This window comes from Heteronotia binoei, chromosome 21, assembly GCF_032191835.1.
Source record: "Heteronotia binoei isolate CCM8104 ecotype False Entrance Well chromosome 21, APGP_CSIRO_Hbin_v1, whole genome shotgun sequence".
In the NCBI taxonomy this organism is placed as follows: Eukaryota; Metazoa; Chordata; class Lepidosauria; order Squamata; family Gekkonidae; genus Heteronotia; species Heteronotia binoei.
The window spans coordinates 134,730,554-134,757,543 of record NC_083243.1 but is presented as its reverse complement, the minus strand read 5'-3'; the positions used below and the strand labels follow the sequence as shown (position 1 = coordinate 134,757,543).

Genomic DNA, 26,990 nt, shown 5'->3' with positions numbered 1-26,990 from the left:
CAGATCTTAGTCCAACACTCTAATAAAAGCTCTCTGGAAGCAGAAGGAGAAAATAGTTGCCATGGTGACATAGAGAAAAGTTTGGAAGCACCAGGAGGTGCATGTATGCACCATGATGCCAAGGGGCAACAGGAACCTCCCCCACCCCTTTCAAACAACATTGAATCCTCAGCAGATAACTTGTCCAGACATAGCCAGAATTAGATAAGTTCTTACACAGAAAGGGAGTTGGCTCCTCTGAGGAACTGTAATACTTACTCTTCTACTAAAAGCAAATATTTCAATGTGCAAGAGAAGCATACTGAGGACAATGATTGTTGCCTAGCTGGCACCTTCATCCACCATCCCTCTGAGTCTCTCCACCCTCCCCCCCCCCCCCCCAGTGCGTAGCAGTCTGGAATAAGAATGAAATTAGTAGGATGTCATCGGGGTTTGTAAAATGTTTTTAATTTAAATTGTTCTATTGGTTTTAATCTATGCCCAGAGCCCAGCACTAGCCAGGATAGGGTGATTAATTAAGTCAAATGATGATGATCCAATTTCAGTCAAAACAATGTATTCTCTGCTGTTGGAAACATTGATACATGTAGGAAAAAATCCATGTTGCAACCAATGAAGTGCTCAAATTTCTGCTTTGAATTTAAATAAGAGTATTTGGGCATAATTCTACTTTACTAAAATAGAATAATTGATTACAAGGTGTAACAGTTTTCCTGTTTGTTGATTTTACTAAAGGTTAAGCTACAGTACATCTTGCAAGCTGATATGTAGGTTAAATAGTAAGGACATTGATTTGTTATCCGGTCCTAGGGGTTATAGCACTGCTGTTCTTGTAAATGTCATCACTTTCTCAGTACTATCTCGTTATATTTGAGTCATGAGGTGCTGATAAAAACCCACAGCACTTAATTTGAAACTTGAGGCATTTTGCTCATTCCAGAGTTATTAGCAATATGCAACCTGGCATTTGGCTGATAAATAACTTGCACGTGTGCATAGAACTTTGTTCATATGTAGTTTTTCCTGATTGTTTTTAATTCACTAATCAAATTTTAAAGCACAACTAGACATATCTTCCTTCAGTACGTATCACTGAATGTTTGGATTGCATGAGGAATATGTAACTATTTTAGTATCAAATGAAGAAACATTACAGGTATTTCTTGTAGATTCTTGTTAACCAGGTATACCTAAACATTCTGTCTCTTTGTTTTCAGCCACGCAGCAGGATATGAAAGTGACAGCCATGCAGGTCCTATGTTATACAGCTGTGGGGCTCAATATAGAATACATACTCATGGAGTCTTTAGAGGACTACAAGTGAGTGTACTGCTAGAAACATATGTCTAAATTGATTGCCTGGCTGATGTTCATAACACATCCTAATAAGATGCTATTTTATTGCCAGAAAGAGCAATATAAACTCACTTTGGCACATAATAACAACAAAATAATTGATTTCTCTTTTAGCAGAACATGTTTGGGACTATATTGCTAACTAGCTGCAAGATTTCTTTACATGGGAAATTTCTAATGTACCTAGAATTCAGCATATCTATTTCCAGCTAACATGAACCCTACTTTTTAGGTTGTATAACATATCAACTGGTGACCTGAACATCTTATTTGTTGTTGTTGCTTGTTTGATGAAAGGGCTATATATTAATGTCTGTTATGCAAATGAAAAAAGTCTTTCCAATATTTGTGACTGTATATTTGTTTGGGGTTTATGATATCATGACAGTAGTAGTCTTTGTATGAGCTACCTCTCTTCCACATCTTGGACAGCTGATATATATTGCATATAAAAACATTCTTTATGCCATTATAGGATATGCGGAGAATGCCAGGAGTAACTTCTACAATTGTTAGATCTGCAAGTGAAACAAATGAGAAAAGGCCTTTCATGTGTACATACCCTGGCTGTAACAAGCGATACTTTAAATTGTCTCATCTGCATATGCACAGTAGAAAACACACTGGTAAGTGGTGTCATAACTGACTGTAAATTTCTTCCTGTCCAATAGCTTAATTCTCTCTACTACTGTCCTTTCCTTTGCCCTGGTAATGGAACCTATTCATTGTCCATTCTTGTGACATTCTTTGAGGGTTTTGGGGGATTTTTTGTGCCAGGGAAGATAATACAATCCTTAATTGTCTCTGTTTTAATAATGAGAATGGGAGGAATGGGGTGCTTTGCATGGAGGGCAGAATGGCAAGTGGTCAACATTCCCTCTAAGATGAGGAGTCTTGTGAGCAAAAGTTGTACTTTGTGAGCTACTGGCATTAAAGTTGTAAGCTACTGCATCAATTAGTTTGCTCTGGGGGAATTTTTCCTGAGCTGAGACAAAAATGTGTGAGCCAGTGGCTTAAAACCTGTGAGCTAGCTCACACTAACTCAGCTTAGAGGGAACGCTGCAAGTGGTTACCAGGCATAGTGTCAAAACTGAAGCATCTTGGTAGAGCTGGAATTCTCTTTGTGTTCTAGAAGAACAAAGCATTTGAAGTTTTGGATGAAATATTTTCCAATGAATTATATAAAATATATTTCATTGAGAAATATTTCATAAAATAAATATAACTTTGGTAGCAATCCTGGTTACAAAAAAGTGATCCACAAATTCCCCTGTCCCAGAGCCTAGATATTTATAGGAAACTGACTCATTACATTTCCTGCAGTTCATTCTTGTTACTTGATAATGTTACTAAAAACTGGACCACAAAAAATGTGGTGCTCTGTTACACAAAACTGGAATTTCTAATCAGCATTACCAGCGTTTCAACACATTTTCCTGGCATCTCATATCTCCAGTAACTGATTATCAAGTTGCAGAAGAGTAGCTGTCTTATTCTGCTGTAGCAAAACAAAACAGAAGTCCACCTTAAAAACAAACAATATTCATTTCAATATGAGTTAGAATGTCTGAAGAGTTCTTGTAGGAAAAATTACAGAAATTGGAGGATGGCAAGGAGGAGCTGAGACAGTGAAAGGCTTGGTCAAAATCCCATCATAATCTTGAAACATTTATGATGGGATTCATACTAAGTCCTCTGGCCTCAACACCTCTTCCCTCAACCTTTCTTTAACTTTCCATATAAGAAATCCCAAAATGGTTTCCTCTTAATACGACTGAAGAAGTGAACAGGGATGGGCATGAACTGGCTTACAAATGAAAATTGGTGATGAATTTTGGTGGATTCATGATTCATGAGCTAAAGAATTGCCACAAACTTACATGAAGAAGAAGAGTTGGATTTAGACTCTGTCCTTCACTCAGAGTTTCAGAATGGCTTACAATTTTCCTTCCCCTTCTTTCCCCACAACAGACAACAGGTAGATGGGGCTGAGAGAGTTCTGAGAGAACTGTAACTGGCTAAAGTGGCGAAGTAGGGAATCAAACCTGGTTCTGCAGATTAGAGTCCACCACTCAGCCACTATGCTGAGCTGGATTTAAGGTAGTTTGTGCCGGTTCATGAAGAGCTGAAGGCAGGGGTTTAAATGGCTCTGCGCTGCCTGCTGCTCAGCTGTTTTTGGTTGGTTTTTTTTGCAGGGAGTAGAAAGCAGAGGTTTAAATGGCTCAGAGCTATTTAACTCCCAGCTTTCTGCTTCCAGTAAAAAACGGCAAGGAGCAGAAAGCAGGGGTCATAAACCAGAATGGTTAGGTTTGCAAACCAACCTCCTGAGTTCATGGTTTGGCCACAAACCACAAACCGAGCTACAAAATCCTTGTTCATGCCCATCCCTAGAAGTGAGCTCTGATTCACAAACCTCATATCTTCAAGGTGCCACGAGACTTCTGTTTTATTTAGTTTATCAAGTGCCTTCTGCGAGATAATAGTGCTATTATTGAAACAATTATGATAATAAGAATATCCCGTGTGTCTTGGAGTATCTTGAAACCTATAAATATAATGAAAAGCTGAAAATAAACAGTTCTAAGGACATGATGATTAGTCACAGAGTCTGTGACCTGGGAAGGGCCTGTAGGTCATCTAGTCCAACCTTGTGCAATAGACAAAATAGTCAAAAGCTAGAGAATTTCATTTCTGACCACTTCCAGCTTGATTCCCCACTTCTTCACTTGCAGCTGCTGAAATGGCCTTGGGTCAGCCATAGCTCTTGCAAGAATTGTTCTTGTAAGGGCAGCTTCTCTGTGAGAGCTCTCTCAGTCCCACCCACCTTACAGGGTGTCTGTTGTGGGGGAAGAAGATAAAGGAAATTGTAAGCTTCTCTGAGACTCTGACTCAGAGAGAAGGTGGGGTATAAATCTATAGTCTTCTTCTTAGGAAAATAGCAGAGCAATCCTAAGAACACTTTTATGGGAGTATGCTCCGTTAAAGAAACCTGAGTAGGATTCTGAGTGGACCAGGTTAAGATAGCATTACAAATTTTGTACCTAGTTTCTCTGCCAGTGCGGTCTTCCCAGCCTCATCCAGTATTTCTTCATAGTTTTAAGGTTACTTAAGCATCTAGTATGTGAGTATATTATTGAGCTTACATTTCAGAGTGTAACCTAAATAGCTATTTTTAAAACAACTCCTCTGACAATCTAAAAAATAAATTAAATGATAAACATTATGACCTGCTCCTCACTAGCACTTGCTCCACCCCCCCAGGCTTCTGCTTACCCTAGCTTAAGTGATTGATTCCTCACCAGTTGCTGTGTGGGCACATTTTGACCCCTGGCTTCCTCCAATTTCCCTTGTGGGTTTCTGATCTTGTTTTTTTAGAGATCAGTAAGCCGCATAAGAAACTGGAGGGAGCCACAGATCAAAATGCGCCCGCACAGCAACTGGTGGGGTATCAATAGCTTGAGCTGGGGAAAGCAGAAGCTCAGGGACAGAGCAATGACTAGTGAGGAACTGGTCTATACTAACGTCTCTTATCTGACTTTTAGTAAGGATGATAGGGGCTGAATTAGGATGATAGGGGTTGAACTGAGCTGAATTTTAATTTCTTCAGTCTAAAGATCTGCATTTATTTCATTATTTATATCTATTCTATTTTTTAAAATGTATATCCTGTATTTGGCAGCTAACAATTTAAAACATACATGATATAATATGTTATAAAACCATTAAAATGGCTCTCCCAAACACCCCTCATTAAAATAACTTTTAAAAGTTAAAAAACAGAGTTAAAATACATACAAAACAGTTAAAATAAATGCAAGATACAACACACTGATTAGGAAGGGGGGATCCCTAGGGAATGGCAAACAAAACAAAAAAGCCCCACACAGAATGCTTTTCAAGGACATTTAACCACTACACCAAACTGGGTCGCTCAAAGCTATGGACACATGGACAAATCTAGTCATTCAAAGGGAGGTCAAGAGAGCATAGGAGCAAGTTCAGTAACAGGCAGACCAGCGATGCAAATCAGAATTTAGAACTAGAGATGAAACTATGAAGCGGTAACTAGCGCGTAGCTTGGTAATTGTACAGGGAGGGGACTATTGAATTTTATACTGACTAGAGAAACAGAATTTGGGATATCATTGAGTGCTCTTTAGAGCAGAGGAAAACTCTAAGGCCTGTTATCTTAATAATTAAAAAATGTTTAATGCAATATTGTTCTCTGGACAGAGCATCCAATGCAGGGCTTTTTTGGCAGAAAAATCCCAGCAGGAACTAATTTGCATATTAGGCCACACCCCCTGATGTCACCATTGTTTCACACAGGGCTTTTTGTAGGAAAAAAGCCTGGCAGGAACTCATTTGCATATTAGGCCACACCCCGATGTCACCATTGTTTCACATAGGGCTTTTTGTAGAAAAAGTCCAGCAGGAACTCATTTGCATATTAGGCCACACCCCTCCTGGCAAGCCAGCCGGAACTGCTTCCTGTGCGTTCCTGCTAAAAAAAAAAAGCCCTGATCTGATGTATGATATAACTAGCTTTTAAACAGGGGGAAGGGGAGGAGAGGGTCTCTTTTGACTACCAAAAGGCTACACTGGAGAACATGGAACCTGTGTGGACAAAAGTAATGTGTGATGTAGGCTTGGGTGAGGAATTGAGCAAGACTGAAGAAAAAAGGTGGCTGGATCCACCTCCTAGTTGGATCAGCTTCCCCCCCCCTATAGAATTGTAATAGCTAATTTACTGGCATTTTCCATTCTTTCACATGAACACATGAAGCTGCTTTATATGAATTGGACCATTGGTCCATCAAGGTTAGTATTGTCTATTCAGGCTAGAAGCAGCCCTGCAGTTTCTCAGGTTGAGGTTTTTCACATCACCTACTGCCTGCCCCCCCCTTCAATACTGGGTCTTTCCAAAAGTTTTTGCCAATTGCTTTTTGCAGTTTTATGATAACTACTGCAAGTGACATTTCAGTTATATCCTTTCTACCTCTTCTTGCAGTAGATTGGAACATCCTTGCTGCTGTGCTCTTATATATAAAACAGTCTGCTATATGGGCTGGAAAGGAACTAAAGCCTTTATTTAAAAGGTAAAGGTAGTCCTCTGTGCAAGTACCAGTCATTTCCGACTCTGGGTGATGTTGCATCATGATGTTTTCATGGCAGACTTTTTACAGGGTGGTTCGTCACATTGCCTTCCCCAGTCATCTACACTTTCCCCCCAGCAAACTCATTTTACTGACCTCGGAAGGATGGAAGGCTGAGTCAGCCTTGAGCCAGCTACTTGAACCCAGCTTCCGCCAGTATACAGAGGTGCTGTTGTTAAATCTACAGTGGTAGACTGGTATGTAAATCCCTGGCAAAACTGGCCTGGAGAAACTGGCCTGGAGACGCAGGGTTTTCTGCCTGACCCCAAAATGGTGAACAGCATTTCCCTGGGTGTGTAAGAAGGAGCCACGAGATGCAACCCTTCCTGCCTTCCTTCTCATGATCTGCCTAAGGTCACAGAATCAGCATTTCTGTCTGATGGCCATCTAGCCTCTGTTTAAAAACCTCAAAAGAAGGAGAGCCCACCACCTCCCAAGGAAGCCTGTTTCTCTGAGGAACCACTCTGTCAGGAAGTTCTTCCTAACATTTAGTTGAAAATGCTTTTGATTGAATTTGGTCCAGAACCCATCTAGTCTAACCTTCTGGGGCAACTCCACACCATCCTCTATATGACAGCCCTTCAAGCACTTGAAGATGGTGATCGTATCACCTCTCAGTCATCTCCTCTCCAGGCTAAACTTACCCAGCTCCTTCAGACTTTCCTCATAGGACTTGGGTCACCAGACCCCTCACCATCTTTGTTGCCCTCCTCTGGACACATTCCATCTTGTCTATATCCATCTTAAATTCTGGTGCCCAAAACTGAACACAATACTTTAGGTGAGGTTTAACCAGAGCAGAGTAAAGCAATACCATTGCTTCCCACAATTTGGACACTATGCTTCTGTTAATACAGCCCAAAATCGCACATGCCTTCTTAGCTACCACATCACACTGCTGACTCAGGTTTAGTGCATGGTCCACTTAAGACCCTTACATCCTTTTTGCACATACTACTGTCAAGTCAAGCCTCCCCCATCCTATAATGATGCATTGGATTTTTCTTACCTAAATGCAGAACTTTACATTTATCCCTGTTAAAATTCATTTTATTTGTTTTAGTCCAGTTTTCCAGCTTGTCAAAGTCATCCTGTATCCTGTTTCTGTCTTCTACTGTATTTACTGCCCCTTCTAATTTAGTATCATCTGCAGATTTAATAAGCATTCCCTCTATTCCTTCATCCAAATCATTTATAAAGATGTTGAACAAAAAAGGTCCCAGGAAAAATCTTTAAAGCACTCCACTTGTCACTCCTCTCCAAGAGGACAAAGAACCATTCACAAGCACTCTTGGGTGTGATCTGTCAACCAGTTACAGATTCACCTAACACTACTAGGGTTCAAGCCATATTTTACCAATTTGTCTACAAGAATATTATGTGGAACTTTATCAAAAGCCTTACTGAAATCAAGATAAACAATGTCTACAGCATTCCCCTGATCCAGCAAGGTAGTAACTTTCTCAAAAAAAGATATGATGTTCCAAGGTACCTAACTTTGGTTGTGACTTCACAACCTGTCACCTTTTGTAGTTCTTTTGTTTTATTTGGTTGCATGTTTTTACAGAGGAATTTCGATTTCTCCTTATTTATGTATAATCCTGCTAGTTCTCCGTACTCTTTTATCTTAGCTAACAGCAGTGGTGACACTTGAACCGGATTCTCCATTATGAACACTATATCGTCTGCAAAAGCTTTGTATTTATAAGAGAATCTTCTAATTTTTAGACCTTCTATTTTTTCATCTTTTTGAATTTGTTGTAACAGAATTTCAAGAGTCATTATAAACAACAATGGTGATAGCGGGCATCCTTGCCTTGTTCCTTTACTCACTTTCAATTCTTTGGTAAGGTCTGCATTTATACACAATTTTGCATGCTGATCTGTATATATTGCTCTTGTCATTTTTATAAATTGTTCCCCTAAATTAATTTTTTCCATTACCGCAAACATAAAGTCCCAATTTAAGTTGTCAAAGGCTTTCTCTGCGTCAACAAAAAATAAGGCCACTTCTTTTTCCGGGTGCTTTTCATAGTATTCCACGACATTAATAACAGCTCTTACATTGTCCCTTATTTGTCTTTTAGGAAGAAATCCCGCTTGGTCTTTGTTTATAAAGTTGGTCAGGTATTGTTTTAGTCGCTCTGCTAAGATTCTTGTATAGATCTTATAGTCATTATTCAACAATGAGATTGGTCTATAATTTTTCACGTTTGTGCTATCTTTATCTTCCTTAGGAATCAAAGAGATTACAGCTTCCCTCCAGGTCTTTGGGATTTTCCCTTCTTCTCTTATCGTGTTTAACAACTTCAACCGTTTGGGTGTTAATTCATCCTTAAGAGATTTGTAAAATTTTGATGTAAATCCATCTGGCCCTGGAGCTTTACCCTCTTGCATTGCTTTTATTGCTGCTTCTATTTCAATTTTCTCTATTGGGTCATTTAATATCTTTTTCATATATTCCGTCAAAGGTGCCACCTGGATGTTTCGTAGATACTCTTCCACTTTTTCTTTACTTACGTTCACACCCTTGAATAAATTTGCATAGTATTTAAAGAATTCTCTTTTAATTCCTTCTTGATCCACTACTGTTTTCCCATTTGCCATGATTTTATTTATAGTCTTATTTTCTTTCTTTCTTTTTAATTGCCAGGCCAGGTATTTACCAGGTTTGTTTGCACTTTCAAACGATTTCTGTTTCAAATTTTTTAAATTCCATTCTAGTTCTTTATTCAGCAAATGTTTAACTTGGGATTGTAATATCGTAATTTCTTTTATTAATTTTTTCTTCCCTGGTCTTTTTTTTAAGTCCTTTTCTTTTTTATTTATTTCATTTTGCAGTGCTGACAGCCTTTCTTCTCTTGCTCTTTTGTCTTTATTATTCAATGTAATTAATATACCCCTCATTACTGCTTTATAAGTGTCCCATACTGTTTGATACTCCATATCATCCGTTTCATTTATTTGGAAGAATGCTGCAGTCTCCTTTTCTAAGAATGACACAGTGTCTTTATTTTGTAGTAAATCCTCATTAATTCTCCATCTTCTTGATTTTCTTTGCAATTTTGTGGACCAGCATATTGGATTATGGTCCGCCCAAACCTTTGGAAGAATCTCAATTTTTTTTGTTATGAGGCCCAAGCCTTGGGAACCCCACAACATGTCAATTCTGGAAAAAGAATTATGCCTTGCTGAGAAAAATGTATAGTCTCTTACCTCAGGGTTGAACTTTCTCCAAATGTCTTCTAGATTTTCCTGTTTAATCAACTCAAAGAAAGAATTGGGCAGCTTCCCTTCTTTATCATTCTTCTTTGGACTTGATCTGTCAAGGTTATTTTGTATTGTCCCATTAAAATCGCCCATCATCAATACCTGGTCATAGGTCTCTTCGTCCATTTGTCGATTTATGTCTTTAAAGAATTTGTCTTTCGCTCCATTGGGTGCATAAAGTCCTAGTAGTAACGTTTTTTTCGCCTCTATCGTCACCTCAACAGCAATATATCTTCCTTCTTTATCTTTAAAGATTAATTTTGGGTCAAGTTGTTCTTTAATGTAAAAAACCACCCCTCTTTTCTTTTGCTCTGCTAGTGAAAAAAATTCCAACCCCAAATTTCTATTCCACAAAAATTTACTGTCCTTGCGTTGTATATGAACTTCCTGTAAACAAATTATATTACATTTTTGCTTTTTAATCCAATGAAATGTTCTCCTTTTCTGTGGTGAATTTAGTCCATTTATATTCCAAGATAGTAATTTGTACTCCATTATGATGTTGGTTCTTTATTTTCTTCAAAAAAGCTATGCATCTCTTGTTCGCTTCTTATTGTAATCCTTTTGCCATTTTGTTCAAATCCAAGACCCTCTGGTATTATCCATCTATATCTTGTGCCCTCTGCACGCAACTGATCGGTTAGCTTCTTGTACTTTTTCCTATCGCTGATCACTTCTCTTGGTAGCTCTTTCATTATTTTAACTCTGCTCCCTTCTATTGCCCAGGCTTTTTGGTACCCTTTCCTCAAGATTTTCTCTGCCACCTCTTTTGATCTTAATCTTATGACGATGTCTCTTGGCAGGCCTTTATTTTTCGCATAAACTGAGTTGACTCTATAGGCACCCTCCAACATACTCTTAAATCTGTCAGGGTCTTCTTCTATGTACTCAGTGATGATATCCACCATATAGCCTTTTAAATCTGTCCCTTCTTTTTCAGGTACCCCTCTTAGACGCACTTGTGACTCCAGCAACTTACAGTCGTGTATTATGACCTTTTCTTGAATTTTTAGCAAGGCAGAGGCCTGTGTATCCACTTTCATCTCTACCTCTTTCACTTTATTTTGAGTCTCTTCCTTAAAACTCTCTATCTCCTTCCTAAGGTCTCCAACTTCTTTTTTAATATCTTTTTTTATTGCCAAATGCAATTTGTCCATAGCTTTTAACATTTTTGCCTCCAGAGCGTCAAATTGAGACTGCATCTTGTCAAATGATTGGGCCCTTGCACGTGTTATTCTTTCTACTGACATATAAAAAATCACCAAACCTTAAAAAAATCCCCACATAAAGTTTGGCATCCAATCCAATAGCTTAGAGCCAGTTCTTTCAGATGAGACTAGTTTCGTTTTTCTCCCTTCTTCCTGAGCAAAGATATTGAATTTTAACAATTTTGACAGTTTTTCTCCCTTTTAAAATGGCAATCGTTATTTCTCTATGGTACAGTTCCAGCCTAGAGAGGTCTCTCTTCGTCTTTCTTGGTCTGAATCTTGGACTCAATTCCTTCCTAGTTCAAAGGTCGGATGTCACAGCTCTTGTTATCCTTATAGGCTCTGATTTATTGTCCAGCCCCTTTTAGTTTCACTTCCTGTCACAGCTTAGACTGATCTCGTGTCTAATCTCGCAGTTTTTTGAGCTGCATGAAGAAACCGCAACCACAAAAATCCACAACAATATGTCTTTACTCCAGATATCTTTGAAGGCAATTATTTTTACGGCGTTCAATTTTCACAAGCTGAATTCTTTTCCTACTATGCCCCCACTCAGCTCAGTTCATTCAAGGTTCTGCAGTTTATGGGCATATATACACGGCAACTCTCTTTTCTTTCTTCTGCGTCACCAGCCTCCGACTGCCAACTTTCACTCTTATCTTGAAGGTTTTTTTTTATTTTTTGCTGTTGTTCACTTCCAAAGCCACAGAGCTCAGCTTAACAAGGTAAAAGTTTTTTTTCCCATTCAATTATGCTTTGCCTTCGTCTGTTGTTAATCCACTCAGTGTTTAAACTATATTCAAAGTCTCTCAGAGTGAAGATAAGAATGATAAGTGTACCTTTTAGATGTTCTCAACTCCCCCGGCTGTTATTTTCTTGCAATTAAAATCAGTCCTTCTAGAGTGCTTGGATTCCGACAGCCTTAAGTGACCGAAGTCACTTTAGAGTCACTGCAGACGATGGTTGACAAATTCCATTGCCGGACATCAAGAAATGAAGGAGTCAGCTTCCTGACTCTTCCAGTTCGATATCAACAGCATTAAAGGAAGATAAGTCGTCTTGGGTTAACCCTTGCCTAGGGTTAATGAGCATGGACCTTATCAGGGGTCTTTAATACCCTGAACAGTGACAATAAAATCCCCCTCTGTTAGGGAGCTGCAGACTGTCTTCCAACCAAACAGGAAGATAACAACGAAGAACATTGATTTATTCAAAAACAATTATGAAAAACTGTGGTGTAAGATGGACAAAGATTTGATGAAATGGAATAAACTCAACTTGTCCTTACTGGGCAGGATAGCTGCAATCAAAATGAATATTTTGCCAAGGATAATGTATTTGTTTCAAACCATCCCGATTGTAAAAGAAGCAAAACAATTCAACAAATGGCAAAGGAAAATTTCTGATTTCATTTGGGCCGGAAAGAAACCAAGGATAAAGATGAAGATCTTAACGGATGCCAAAGAGAGAGGAGGTTTTCAACTTCCCGATCTAAGACTATATCACGATGCAGTTTGTTTGACATGGATAAAAGATTGGATAATGCTGTTAGACAAAAAACCTTTGTGGTTAGAAGCTCACGGAAATAGATTCGGCTGGCATGCATACATGTACTATGGGAAGAATAAAATGGATGGTTTTTTCTCTCACCACTATGTCAGAAATACATTACTAAATACTTGGATAAAATACAAGAAATACGGGGACGAGAGAAAACCACTATGGATAGTGCCAGCAGAAGTAATAAAAATAACAGCTGATTCTGAAGAAAAAAGAGAAATGTCATATAACCAACTGCTTAAGATTCAAGGAGACAAAATTGAATTAAAAACCTCAGAAGAGTTAAATAACAATTATGACTGGTTTCAAATGCAACAAATTAAAAGTTTGATGGAAAATGACATAAAATCAGAGGGAATTAGACGAGAACAAACAGAACTGGAAAGGGTCCTGTTAGGTGACAATGAAAAATTGATATCAAAAGTATATAAGTTATTATTGAAATGGTCTACAGAAGAAGAAGTAGTAAAGTCTCAAATGGTCAAATGGGCAATTAATGTGAATAGAGAAATACAAATGGAAACATGGGAGCACCTCTGGAAGAACTCAATGAAGATATCAACTTGTCAAAGCATTAAGGAGAACTGTTTTAAAATGATGTATAGGTGGTATATGACTCCGAAAAAATTGGCTAAGATAAGTAAGAAAATGTCGGATAGATGTTGGAAATGTAAAAAACATGAAGGTTCTTTCTTCCATATGTGGTGGACATGTGAAAAAGCGAAAGAATTCTGGAAGATGATACAACAAGAAATCACCAAAATTTTGGGCTATGATTTTAAGAAAATTGCAGAGACGTTTTTACTTGGATTACAATATGAAAAATACCCAAAAGAAGACAGGACTTTAATTTGGTACCTGTTATCAGCTGCTAGGACTTTGTACGCGCAGCTTTGGAAGCAAGAAAAAATACCAGAGAAATGGGAATGGACCATGAAAGTTTTATCGTGGTGTGAAATGGACAAATTAACCAGAACACTAAGAGACTATGATCTAGAGATATTCAAAAGGGAGTGGAGAAAATTTAAAGGATATATGGAGAAAACTTGGAAAGTAAAGAAATATTGGACAATTTTTTAGTTGTAAGAATATATATATGGAACTTTGAGCAGTCAGAAGTGCCTTTAGTATGGATTTGAACTTATAACCTCGGGGAAGTCGACATTGGAGGGAGGGGGGATGGAAATGTCATATGGGTTAATGTGAAAAAAGAAAAAAAAAATTAAGAAATAGAAAAGCTTTGTAACCATATGCTACCAATAAATTGTTTAAAATCAAAAAAAGATATGATGTTAGTCTGACATGACTTGTTCTTAAGAAACCCATGCTGGTTCTTAATAATTAAAGCCATTCTTTATAAATACTCAAGGACTGACTGATTTGATGATTTGTTCTAAAACTTTTCCAGGAATAGACATCAAGCTGGCAGAATGGTAGTTACCCCAGATCCTTCTTTTCCTCCTTCTTGAAGATGGGGACAACATTTGCCACCTCCAATCTTCTGGAATTTCACCTGTTCTCTGAGGATTCTTAAAAATAATGGCCAGAGTCTCAGAAATTACATCCATGAGTTCTTTTAGTGCCATTGGATGCAGTTCATCTGGCCCCGAGGACTTAGTTTCATTTAAAGAAACTAGATGTTTATGTACTACCGCTATTCTGATCTCAGGCTGCAACTCCCTTCCATTATCATGTGTTCAGTTTTTGCCAGGTTGAGCACCTTTTCCTTCACAAGATCAGAATAGTCCTACATATGTACCTTATCAGGTTGTAAGTCAGAGCTTTGTTATTGAATCTGGATTTCAATTTTTAAGTGTAGCCTTAAAATATCTTAGTTGTGATAGTATAATATGTAAAGAAGCCTTGAATAATTAAACCATCTCAAGTTCAGGATTTTTTCTGAAATTTATGAAATGAATCAAAATCAGAATCTGATTTGATCCTCCCCCCAACAGTGGCTTAATTTTTTGATCAGAAATGCAGAGGTCTATGAACGTATCAAAATTCTGGAAGCAGTTGCTGCTATATCCTTTTTTTGGATATGTTCCTGTGCAGGGCTTTTTTTGTAGCAGGAACTCCTTTGCATATTAGGTCACATGCCCCTGATGTAGCCATTCCTCCTAGAGCTTACAGTAGGCCCTGTAATAAGAGCCCTGTAAGCTCTTGGAGGATTGGCTAGATCAGGGGGATGTAGCCTAATATGCAAAGGAGTTCCTGCTACAAAAAAAAGCCCTGCTCCCATGTAGATGAGTGACAGCAGTGGCTGGTTGCAGTAACTTGGCTTGAGAAAGATATAAAAATTGCAGTAAGTTATCAGTCTAATAGTAACAAAAGATCTTTGTTGTAATGTGGAAGCAGTATAAAGCCTACCATGGTGTCATGTTCAAATGCATATACACTATAATTGTGTTATAGTTTGGAGACTATCATCCATCAGTGCACTGTGTTCTATCAGTACTCTCCTTTTTAAACCTGCCAAGGTTTAAGCAATTTCCAGAATCAGTTTCCAAGGCACAATAATTCCTAGGGGAATTATTATTATTTTGTGTTCTTATATGAAATGACTCATTTGAAATTGTTGTGACATTTTAGCAAATAAATTGAATTGAATTGACCCATAAGTAACCCATTTTGGATTAATAAGGCAATAAATTTATCTGAATCACTGTATCAGGAAGTCTTCCAGATTTTTTTGCAGATACCCAATAAAACATGAGTCCAGTGGTACCTTTGTGACTAACAGAATTTATTCCAGCATCAGCTTTTGTGAGTCAGATTTCAGTTCATCCAATGTATGCGGAATATGCTGGAATAAATTCTGTTATTCCTAAAGTGTCACTGGTCTCTTGTTTTATGTTGCTGCTACAGACTAACACCCTTCTGGAGATACTCAGTAGTTGCATTCATAGCTTGGTCTCACTGCCTCTGTTTGCCTCAAAAAGCTGTTAGTCTTGGTGCTATCGCTTGCCTTTGGAAAAGACAAGATCTCAAAGCTATTGGTTTATGTCATGTTAAAAATAACAATTTGTACCAGAATATATCTAAAAGGATCCTAACGAATCACAGCAAAGTCAGAACTGGGGAAATAAATTTCATAGTACAGTGGTAAGAGCATGTTTTGTATACATGAGATGCCAGGTTTAAGCCCTCATATCTTCTGTTAAAAATGGTGATTGGGAACAACCTTTGCCTGAGTCTTGGTAAAGTCACTGCTAATCAAAGTACATAATCCTGTGTTTGAAAAATCCTTGGTTTGACTGCACATTAGTCAGTTCCATATTTCCATGCCTATTATTGTTCTCTTGAAGACAATCTGAACCAGTCCTTTGACTATAAACATTTTACCAACATTCATTTTCTGAGTGTTTTAATGACATTGTTTTAAAATATTGGCTAATATTACACCTTGCATGGAACTCTTGATATGACATTTCTGTCCCAGACCTCTCAGTTAGTGAGAATAGAAAAAAAAATTATCTTACTAGAATAAAGATTGAGAGGCACAGCAAACCCTGTGTTTTATATAAAGATACAGATGGCCATTACAAAAGTTGAGTGTAAACTGACCTTAAATCTCATGTAAATAACTGTTTCAGTGGATCTCATAAGGCACAATACATTTCAGGTTTCAGAAGTTAGCCTCAGAGGAGGAAAATACCCAGATATATTACAAATGCAGACATTTTAAAATTCATTCAGTGCGCTTCAAGAAAGATATATGAATATAATTATTAACAAAAATAATTATATTCATTTTATAGATTATCTACACAGTAGTGGAACAAAGTTTGAGTTCAGTGGCACCTTTAAGACCAACAAAGCTTAATTCTGGGTATATGCAAGAACCAAGATAATTAGCATGTTTAGATGCACATTTCTTCAGATACCCAGAACCGAACTTTGTCTGAGGAACTTTATTTGAAGAAATGTGCATGCACACAAAAACTTATACCAAGAATTAAACGTTGTCTTAGAGGTTCCACTGGACTCAAACTTTGTTCAGCTACTCACCTCAATCTATCTACACAATAGTGGTTATATATATATATATATATATATATATATATATATATATATATATATAAAAGATCCTGCCTATATTGTCAGGTATGTTCTGTTCCACTGGACTCAAACTTTGTTCAGCTACTCACCTCAATCTATCTACACAATAGTGGTTTTATATATATATATATATATACCGTATTTTTTGCACCATAAGACTCGTATATATATATATATATATATATATATATATATATATATATATATATATATATATATATATATATATATATATAAAAGATCCTGCCTATATTGTCAGGTATGTTCTGTGTAAACCCAAGTTATCAAACACTTCATATTCACCACCCCAATAACTGAGTTAATTGTTTCAACATATAACTATAATTGTTTCAGCTTTCGGTGTGTACTTTTAAGCATGGAGATAAATCTCCATGTAAGGAAGATCACATGGACTATGACTATGATGTGTAGAATGAGGTTTATTCTGACATAAACACGCAAATTGAGTAGCTGCTATACATGACAGCTATACTATCTGGGTACTGTTGATAAAACATTTCTGAACCATTTTCATATGTGATTGTCTGCACATTTCCTTGGTGTAAGAAAAATGCAAAAAGCAGCTGTTCTTAATGCACAATCACATTCCAAGTTGTGCCCCTCCCCCTAGCATTAAACATACACCGGTAATACAAATGAGAAAAGTTTCTAGCATTTTAGTATGATATTGAATAGGGTCTTCATTTTATAACTTCCATATTTATTTAACTCTTTCAAATGAAAAATTCTCTCTAAGGTGAGAAACCATACCAGTGTGACTTTAAGGATTGTGAACGAAGGTTCTCTCGTTCAGATCAACTCAAACGACACCAAAGACGACACACAGGTTTGTTGGATATATTGCCTTTTGAAATCTGTAGCAGTCTGAAGTCCTAATTTCTTGGAATGTGGAGGATGGACTCCTGGTTATTTTCCTTAATACTTATGATGATATACTGCATCGACACATAACTGGATATTATGCTCTTATTGCACTATAGCAATAATTTGTAACTGTATTTTCCTGTGTGGATAAGGCAATCCTGTAGCAAATTTGTCACAGCAGAAAGAGGGTGCAATATCCAATGATGTATGGATACATCTACAAGCTCGGATCCAGTCAAATGTTTAAATATATTCAAAATTAAAATACAAAAAAGTGCTAAATGTATAAGGTGATTATTTTTACATCTTGTAATAATCATAGCAATATTTTTAGCACAGGTCAAACAATTACCCTTCTTTGAAGAAGGGGGAAGCAATGATATTTGGGTTTTTGGTGAGTAAAACTAATATGCAGGCCAAAGTCATTATTTCTATCAGTACCTAGTGTGTATAAAAAGAGTTATCTACTAATATAAGTGGTCTTGAGGAATTTGAAACTGAGCTGAGAGGAGAACCCCTTACTTATACTTATGTTCTGTAAACAATGCTCCTCTCTATTATGCCTAATATTTTATTATTGGATTACCAAACAATATTGCTTAGATAATAAAAATAGGAAAACTGTTCAGTAATAAAAACACATTATTAGTTGGAGGACCATGGCCCACATGGTATTTTACGTATTTTGTTTAAATGCTAAAGCTATTCAAGATATCATACTCAGACTGACCTTTTTTTAATGAATCATACATGTCAGCTTTAGCATCTCACAAATTCAGTTTTCTTGTACAAAATTTCTAGCCTTCTCTTTAACATTCTAAATAAGTACTATTGCCATTTTGTTTTCTTGGGTTTCTCTGCCAGTTTGACCATTAGGTAGTTTCATAGCTGGGAAAGAGGTAGGAATCCAGTATAGCAGAATCTAATCACAAAAGACCTGTGTTGATATATTTCTGAATTAGGGAATAATCCAGGGCTAGGGAAAGTCAGGCAGCCCAGCTGATCTTCCCTAGTCTATCTTCATTTCCCCCCTTCCTTCCCCATCGCAGCCCTCACAGAGTCATTCCTTTTCCTGATTCCTTTTTATCTATCCCACCTAACTGGTTCATCTCTCTATCTGGTACTTTCTCTCCTATCCTTCCCTTCCCTTGAAGATTTCCCTTTCCCTAGGGTTGCGAATCCCCAGGTGGCGGCAGGAGAATGCCTGGTTTGAAGGCACTCCCCCCGCTTTAGGGTCATCAGAAAGTGCGGGGGGGGGGGAGAGGGAAATGTCTGCTGGGCACTTCATTATTCCCTAAGGAGACCAAGTCCAATAGAGTATAATGGTGAATTGATCTGCAAGTATCTGGGGCTCTGGAAGGGCTGTTTTGTGAGGTAGAGGCACAAAATTTGCAGCATAGCATCCGGTGCCTCTCTTCAAGACACCCTCCAAGTTTGAAAAGGATTAGACCAGGGGGTCCAATTCTATGAGCCCCAAAGGAAGGTGCCCCTATCCATTATTTCCACTGGAGGGAAGGAATTTAAAAGGTGTGTGGTCCCTTTAAACATGATGGCCAGAACTTACTTTGGAGTTCAATTATGCTTGTCACATCCTTGCTCATGGCTCCACCCCCAATTTCTCCTGGCTCCACGTCAAAGTCTCCTGGCTCCATCTCCAAAGTCCCCAGGTATTTCTTGAATTGGACCTGGCAAACCCGCCCCCCCCCACTTTCCTGACTCTTTCCAGTTTCCATTGGGAATCCACAGCAGTCCCCATTTGAAATGAAGCTGCACCAGCCAACTTGGATTATCAGAGTTCCCTAAACAATCCAAATGGCTGCTAAGATTTTGGGAGGAAATGCTATGAGATCTCAGTATTTTAAAACTTTGTATTGCCCATTTTTATACTTCTAAGATTTTTCTGCCGACTTAGAGAATTTCTATATTTGTAGAATGATCTCCCTCTCATACATAGCCTAATTCCATACAAGGCCCAGTATTTTTAAATTTATTTATATCCCACTTTTCCCCCCAATAGGGACCGAAAGCAGTTTACATAATTCTCATCTCCACCATTTTATCCTCACAACAGCTCTGTGAGAAATTTAATTTAATTTAATTTTTCAATTTATACCCCACCCTATCCCATGAGTGGGCTCAGGGCGGCTTACAATGCTAAAACAACATTAAAATGAACCACATCAAAAGTTAGACAACATCATAAAAACAAATATTTCAATCAAAGAACAGTAATTCATACAATTGGCAACAAACCATGCAACAGCATATAGGCTGGAAGCTTTAAACACAACTTAAGCACCTTGGTGGTAAGGTGCTGAGGGAAGTGGTGACTTTCAAAGGACACCCAGTTAGTCTAAAGGTATGTGTGTCTGCCCCAAGGTCACATAGCAAATTTCATGGTTTGGGTTTCCCAAGCCTAGGGTTGCCAGGTCCAACTCAGGAAATATCTGGGGACTTTGGGGGTGGAGATGGGAGCTTTCCCATTCCCTAAAAAGAAATAAATAAAAATACAGCAGTGTAGTTCCCCTGAATACAGTCTTCATTTCCTCCTCCTCTTTTTTGCATTCAAATGGTTCTACAGCAGGTGCACTTCTACTAAAATGAAAGTAAACTCTCTCTCTCTCTCTCTCTCTCTCTCTCTCTCTCTCTCTCACACACACACACACACACACACACATACACAAACTCACAAGGCAGCCAAAATAAATAGTTTGCAAGCCCACATTTTTGTGATCTCCCTGGGGTTGCTGAATGTAATGATCTGCTGTATTTCAGCCAACTTATGGAGAGAGAGATCTAGGGGTGGAGTTTTCCTCTATCTCATACTCAGGTTCTAGTTAACTCTTTACTATCTCTTTTACTACACAAACAGCTTCAGAAAGGAATGCAAAACAAACAGAGGGATTAGGCTCTCTGGCTTCCTCTCTCACACAAGTGAGTCTTCCTGCTTGTCCCCCCAGCTTCAGTCTTGCTGAGATTTAAAGGCACACATACACCTTCCAAAACAGAAGCAGTTGCAAGCTTTTTGAGTATAGAATCCAGTGATGAGTTAGTGCTCACATTGCTAGGAATCAGGACAGTATTAGATTCAAAGCACTAGTAAAAAGAGTTTTAAAAAATACAAAGGGTTATAAAAGGTTAGATAATTATAGAATCTGATTAACGCCCTTTGGGAAATGTTGGCAAATAGCTGAAAAAACATTAACTATTAAACAATGACAAACTATCCAGAATTTGGAAACTCAGAAATAACTAATGTTCCTCATCCCTCCCAAAAGGCATTGAAATACAGGAATAGACTTCTTTTATCTATTTAGGTGTGAAACCCTTCCAATGTAAAACCTGTCAGAGAAAGTTCTCCAGATCTGATCACTTGAAGACTCACACCAGGACTCATACAGGTAAAACAAGTGCGTATACTTTTTTCCAATTTATATTTTTTGGATTTACTTTAACTAAATTGATTTTGTTGTGATTAACCAGTTCTTACAGCATGCTCAGGACATTAGCAAATGTATAGTTTACTTGATCTTAAGAAATGTCATTAATATTTTTAGTGATGCAAATGTATTTCTTGGACTAAGAAGCACTGAGTTCTTACTGCCATCACCTAGTGAGGGTGTAAAGTTGTAACAAAAGGAGTTCATGATTATTCAAAATATTTGGAGTCCCTCTAAATTATAAATTATTTTTCCTTCAGTGATGTATTCATACTAGTCCTAGTTCAGCCCCATAGTGTAATATCCAGTTCAACATACTAGATGGTGGTGATAAGTAAGAGAGACAGTGAAACTATCTGTGTTCCTTTTCTTTAAAAACAACAACAAACTGTTTTGCTGTACTTGATACTGTGCCCCTGGTGGCTGGGTGTCCTGTCTCTTTCCAAAGTTGTGATTTCATCATAGTATAGAGCTAACTGCTGAAAGTGGTTAGACTTATGCAAATGGTAATAATAACTATGATGGTGGAAAATATAATTATTTGCCTCATGTGAAAGGGGGACTTGCGGTGCAATTCTATGCAGAGTTATTCAAGCATAAGCTCATGAACTGAAAAAATTAGTTTAGTTTTAGTTTAGAAATTGCCCATCACTAAATTAACCTGTTTTAAAGTGAGGAGGTTTCTTCTTCTAAAGCTGTGGATTAGAGTTGAGAGAGGGGCAAAAATGGCTCTGGTAGGGTACTGTCCTTCAGGCCCAATAGAAGGGGAGAGAAATAGTATCAGTATCAGACCCTGTTGTGGGTCTGATACTGAACACCAGTTTGATAGTGGGAGACTTATTGAAGGAGCTATAAATAAATCATTCTGAGCTCTTTTGAGGCAGAATACAGAGAAGCATGATACATACGATCTGGGGTTGGTGCCATCATCGCCACAGTTATCCCAGGGGACTGCAACCTCATCAAAGGCATGCTGCACCAGCAAGTCTCAAAGCTGGGGAAGTTGTTTGCCAGATTGTAGCAGGGTGCGTCCTTGATCATTATTAATGTATGTATTGTGTATTTTATTGTACATTTTTAAAGTTATTTATTACTCATTTCTTCTGTTGCAAGCAGCCCTTAGCCGTGCTTGCACAGGAGAGTGGCTTAAAAATCTAATAAAATAAATAAAAGTCTATTCAGGAGTCAGCCAGCTTGAAGGAGCCCATCTGGTTCTCAGCAGTATATTAAGCAATAGAAGCCAAACCAGCTGAATTTCTACCAGAGGAAACTTTGGCACTGAGACTTAGGGGAGCTCTGCCAGAGGAGGAGGAACAGCAGAAGCACTGACCTTCTTAGAGGAGGTTGAATAAGGCAGCCTGCTCTTAAAAGAAGTTCAGGGGGAAATGTAGGGTTGCCAGTCCAGCTCAGGAAATATCTGGGGGCTTTGGGGGTGGAGCTGGGAGACATTCCTATTCTCTAAAAATAAATAAAAATACAGCAGTGCAGTTCCCCTGAATGCAGTCTTTCTTTCTCCTCTTTTTTGCATTCAAATAGTTCCACAGCAGATGCACTTCGACTAAAATGAAAGTGAACTCTCTCTCTCTCTCTCTTTCTCTCTCACTCACATGCACACACACACACATAGCAGCGAAAATAAACAGTTTGCATGCCCACACTTTTGTGATCTTGCTGGGGCAATGGTATAGATAGCTTTACTCACCAGAGTTGCTGAATGTAACAGCCTGCAGTATTTCAACCAACTTACAGAGAGAGAGGTCTAGGGAGTGGAGATTTCCTCTATCCCATACTCCTCTATTGCATCTTTATTGTCCCTTTTATGACACAAACAGCTTCTGAAAGAAATGCAAAATGAACAGAGGAACTGGGCTTTGCCTCTTCCTCTCTCTCTCTCCCCCACACATAGCTCTTCCTGCTCATTATCCTCCCCTGCAGCTTCAGTCTTGCTGAGATTTAAAGGCATGCACACACCTTCCAAAACAGAAGCAGTTGCAAGCTTCTGAACCTGTCTGATATCTAAAGGTACATCATAGCTGTTGGGGTGAGGCTCCCCCCCCCCCCGCTGACAACTGGCTGGTGGCATACAGAAGCCTACAAAACTGGGGGATCCCCTGCCTGGACCTGGGGACTGGCAAGCCTAGGGAAGTACCAGTGAGCTCATTAACCAAAGACAAGTATCCGTTAGCCCATGGGCCTGTCACTCCCCAGGACTGGATTGAGGAGACAGGATTGACTGAGCCCAGAGTTGGCCCTCTCTTGGAGAAGTGTTTAAAAGACATGCATGGGAGCAGCTAGGGAGGAAGAGCCAAACCCATTCTCTGGTGGGTTGGAATAGACACTTGGCAAAGCAATGTGAGGAAACTGGGTAAAAGAAACCCCCCTCTTCTTGCTTTGTCTCAAGGCACTTGCCCAACTGAAAGCAACCCTGGAGCAACTCTGACCCAGCTCTAGTACTTCTAACACATGTTAATTTATAAAACAACTGAAGTTTAAAATGCAGTCTATCTCCAACTGAAATCATTGGCAAGACTCCCATCATGTTGGTGAATGAAAGAGTACTCAAAGTTTAGCTACATGCTCTAGCTAGTTCAACATATGTGAGTTCAGAATTGTAGGAGTTAGACCATGAGCTTCTTCACATCATAAGGGTTCACTCCACTGTAAGCCCAGCACACTCTTCTGAACGTGAGCCTGGTTTGGCTCTCAGTGCTGTTGCCAGTAGGGTTGCCAGCTCTGGGTTGGGAAATACCTGTAGATTTTGGGGGTGGAGCCTGGAGATGTTTGGGGGTGAGGAAGGTGATGTCTGGGGAGGGGAGAGACTTCAATGAGGTGTAACGTCTTAGGGTTCACCTTCCAAAGTGGTCATTTTCTCCAGATGAACTCTATTGCCTGTAGATCAATTGTAATCCTAGGAGATCTCCAGGCACTACCTTGAGGTTGGGAACGCTGGTTTCTAGACAGTCAGTGCTCCACTGTCCAAAGGGGGAAAATTACCCTTAACAGTGGGAGGGAGTTACAGGGAGGGCTCACTAAGAAAAAGTCAGCTCTTTTATGAAAATATTAGCAGTGAGTTTGTGATTGTAATTTCCACTTTCTTCTGATTATATTTGGGAGGTTAACAAAAAAATCCAGTAATCCCTAGCAGGAAAACATGTCCCTCAATATGCCTCATTTCTTCTTAGTTTGGGTTTATTTTCTTGGTGAGAGAAAGAACTGAGCAGGAAGGAAAGGTTTGCTTCCCATATTTTTGCCAAGCTTTTGTTTTTTTAAAAAAACGTTGGAAAATACTCCCCTCCCAATTGTTTAGGAAAGTTTGAGAAAAACTCATTGAGTCCAACATCATGTAAGGGAGAGAAGGACCTATAATATGATGTTTCAGTTTACTTATATCCTAGTTTAATAATTGTATGTTTTCTTGACAGGTGAAAAGCCTTTCAGTTGCCGGTGGCCCAGTTGTCAAAAAAAATTTGCCCGGTCTGATGAATTGGTCCGTCATCATAATATGCACAACAGGAATATGACTAAACTTCAGCTTACCCTTTAGATGTTTCATACTATATGTACAAACCAGATGGGACAGTATGAACTACTGCAAACATTTCAACCATTGTCTTTCAACTTTTTAGGAAATCTTATGGTGTCTTCATAATGCAGTTGAGACAAGTTAACTACATTGTGGGATTCTGTCAGCCCTTTGCATGGACTTTTTGAATCTTCCCATTCAAAAACTTCAAATGATTCCAATTTAAATATTATTATATAAGTACAAGTTGACTATACTATACTTTAACTATTACAGTAATATTTGTATTTTTTCTCTTGTTCAGAAAGTTTTGTACTTTTATTTTTTACTTGAAATGCGCAAATACAAACTAGTGGCAGTGTTAATTCTTATTCATCCATTCAATATGATGGGTGTGATGGGTGTGTGTGAATGACTATTTATGTATCCTATATGCTTACTGCATACTGGGTAACCTATATGCTTACTGCATACACCCAGATTCCCACATTCTTCTGCTGTCCTATAAGAATAAGATAATTTTGGTAACCCTTGTACTGCTCAAGAGGACCACTTTTTGCTCTTCTTCCATGTCAACTGTTTCTGATATCTTGCTTGCGATCCTCAGGACTATAGACACTAGTTTCTCATAGAATATATTGGCATATGCATCTGAGTCCCGAGTCCACATTGAGTTTGTCCTCTGCTTGTTCTGGGTCCCCACAACTACTGCAGACAGGGACAGTGCTGTTGATACAATCAGCATGCTGACAGGAATGATGGCAGTATAGGCAGGGATGAAGTGTCTTTGTCTTGTTTTATGATTACAAAATTAAATAGTCAGCAACATTTTCTTGGAGTTGTAGTAGAGACCTGAATATATCTATTTTCACTGATACATTGGCATATTTTGGACTTCCTCTCCTTCTACTACCTTCTTTTTAGGATATGCTTAATAGATGCAGTGCTCAAACCTACTTGGAAAAGATAGCAATTGATTTTGAAAGCCTTCCTGCATTGTGTGTCATAGGCATGGGGGGGGGGGGGAAACAGAGCAGCAAAAACAATTCAGGAGGGGGTCAGTGGCCAAGGCCTGCAAACAGTTTTATTTTATTTTATTCAATTTATATCCCGCCCTCCCAGCCGAAGCAGGCTCAGGGCGGCTGAGTTCCCACAAGGGGGGAATGATTCCTGCCATCATCATCAGACCTTTCTCCAACCACCATGAATCTGTTACATTTTAATGCTGCCCTTCTTTCAAGGACCCTCAAGGCAGTCTACATGGCCCCCCTCTACTCAATTTTATCTTCACAACAACCCTGTGAATTGAGTATGGTGAAAGTGTGATTGGCCCAGGTTCACTCAGTATGTTTTAAGGCAGAGTGGAGATTTAAACATTGATCTCCCCAGTTTTAGTTAACATTGGTCTCCCCAGTTTTAGTTAAACCACTGACTGGCATTATTTTAGGTACTAATGCCCATTGGGTAAATAGAGTTTTGGCTCTGAGCAATACTAGACTACATAGTTCTTGAGGAAATAGTAGGAGCTACTGATGTGCCTGTAGTCTTCTGAAATACTAGGTTGCACCAAACTTTGTAAAAACAAAAAACAAATTGAACACAAGCTACAAGATTGCCAGTCTTGACTGTAAAGCTGGCAAAGTTAAATTCAAAACTTCTCTGAGCTGGAAGTGAGAATCTTGCTTTGAAGTTAACTTGGTCTGACCAACAGCATTTATCTTATCTAGAGAAACTGTATAATGTTCTTAAATCTTTGTGTGTGAAGTCCTCACACAAAATAAAACTGACATTGTTGTAGAAGTTTAGGATTTGTTTAACATGCAGCCATGCTGGTTATGTGGCTAGCAAGTTGTATAAAATAAAATTAAAGCTGAAATTAAGAAGAGGCTGGTCCAGAATTTCCATTAACATATGGCTCTTAAAGTAAACAGATGGCGCTTGTGTCTTGAATGTCTCTTCATTTACGATTATATGTGCAGAATGAGATGCCCAACGTGAGGAACTATATTATTTCAGGATTTAGGGCTTTATTATTTACTATTAATTGCTTGAAGTGTTGTATATATCTTATATATATAGCTATATATCTATTAATGCATTGCTCTTGAACAATTACAATTAGAAAGTAAATAAACATTAGATGAATCACAGTTCAGACGTTACTACAAGTTATTGATTCCACAAAAACTGTAATCTGCATTTTCACCAAGCTTTCAATTAAAGTCCATTTAAAGAAAAACAATGAGTCCAACAAATGTCTTGTTTCATGGCTAGTATTAAGTTTCAAATCTTTTGTCCAAATAGTGTTGATTTCTTTTTTTATGTGTAGCAAGGTGCCACCAGCACTGATGACCACTAGTTAACCAGTCTAGGTCTTGACCACAGTTTATCTTTCTCGCTGGGGAATTGTACTGTTAACAGTATCAGGTTTCATATTATGTTGCAGAGAGTTGCTCCTCTCCTTTACAATTACTTAACAGCCACTTTCCTTGAAGAGGATTATCCATAGGTAAAACTGACATTGGCATTG

General features: G+C 38.4%; 1 protein-coding gene across 3 annotated transcripts in view; it reads left to right on the top strand.

Annotated features, from left to right (window-relative positions):
- The window catches only part of WT1 (WT1 transcription factor), an 80,764-nt gene extending 54,065 nt beyond the window's left edge, over window positions 1-26,699 (top strand). For 2 of the 3 annotated variants that reach the window (XM_060262652.1, XM_060262650.1), the window contains 5 exons: window positions 1,218-1,320; window positions 1,832-1,982; window positions 17,370-17,459; window positions 20,815-20,907; window positions 24,360-26,699. In XM_060262652.1, coding sequence (XP_060118635.1) covers window positions 1,218-1,320; window positions 1,832-1,982; window positions 17,370-17,459; window positions 20,815-20,907; window positions 24,360-24,481 — 559 coding nt within the window. In that variant the 3' untranslated portion in view covers window positions 24,482-26,699. The remainder of the gene's footprint in view (window positions 1-1,217; window positions 1,321-1,831; window positions 1,983-17,369; window positions 17,460-20,814; window positions 20,908-24,359) is intronic. The other variant, XM_060262651.1, reaches the window with a different exon arrangement.
- Window positions 26,700-26,990: the final 291 nt, after the last annotated feature.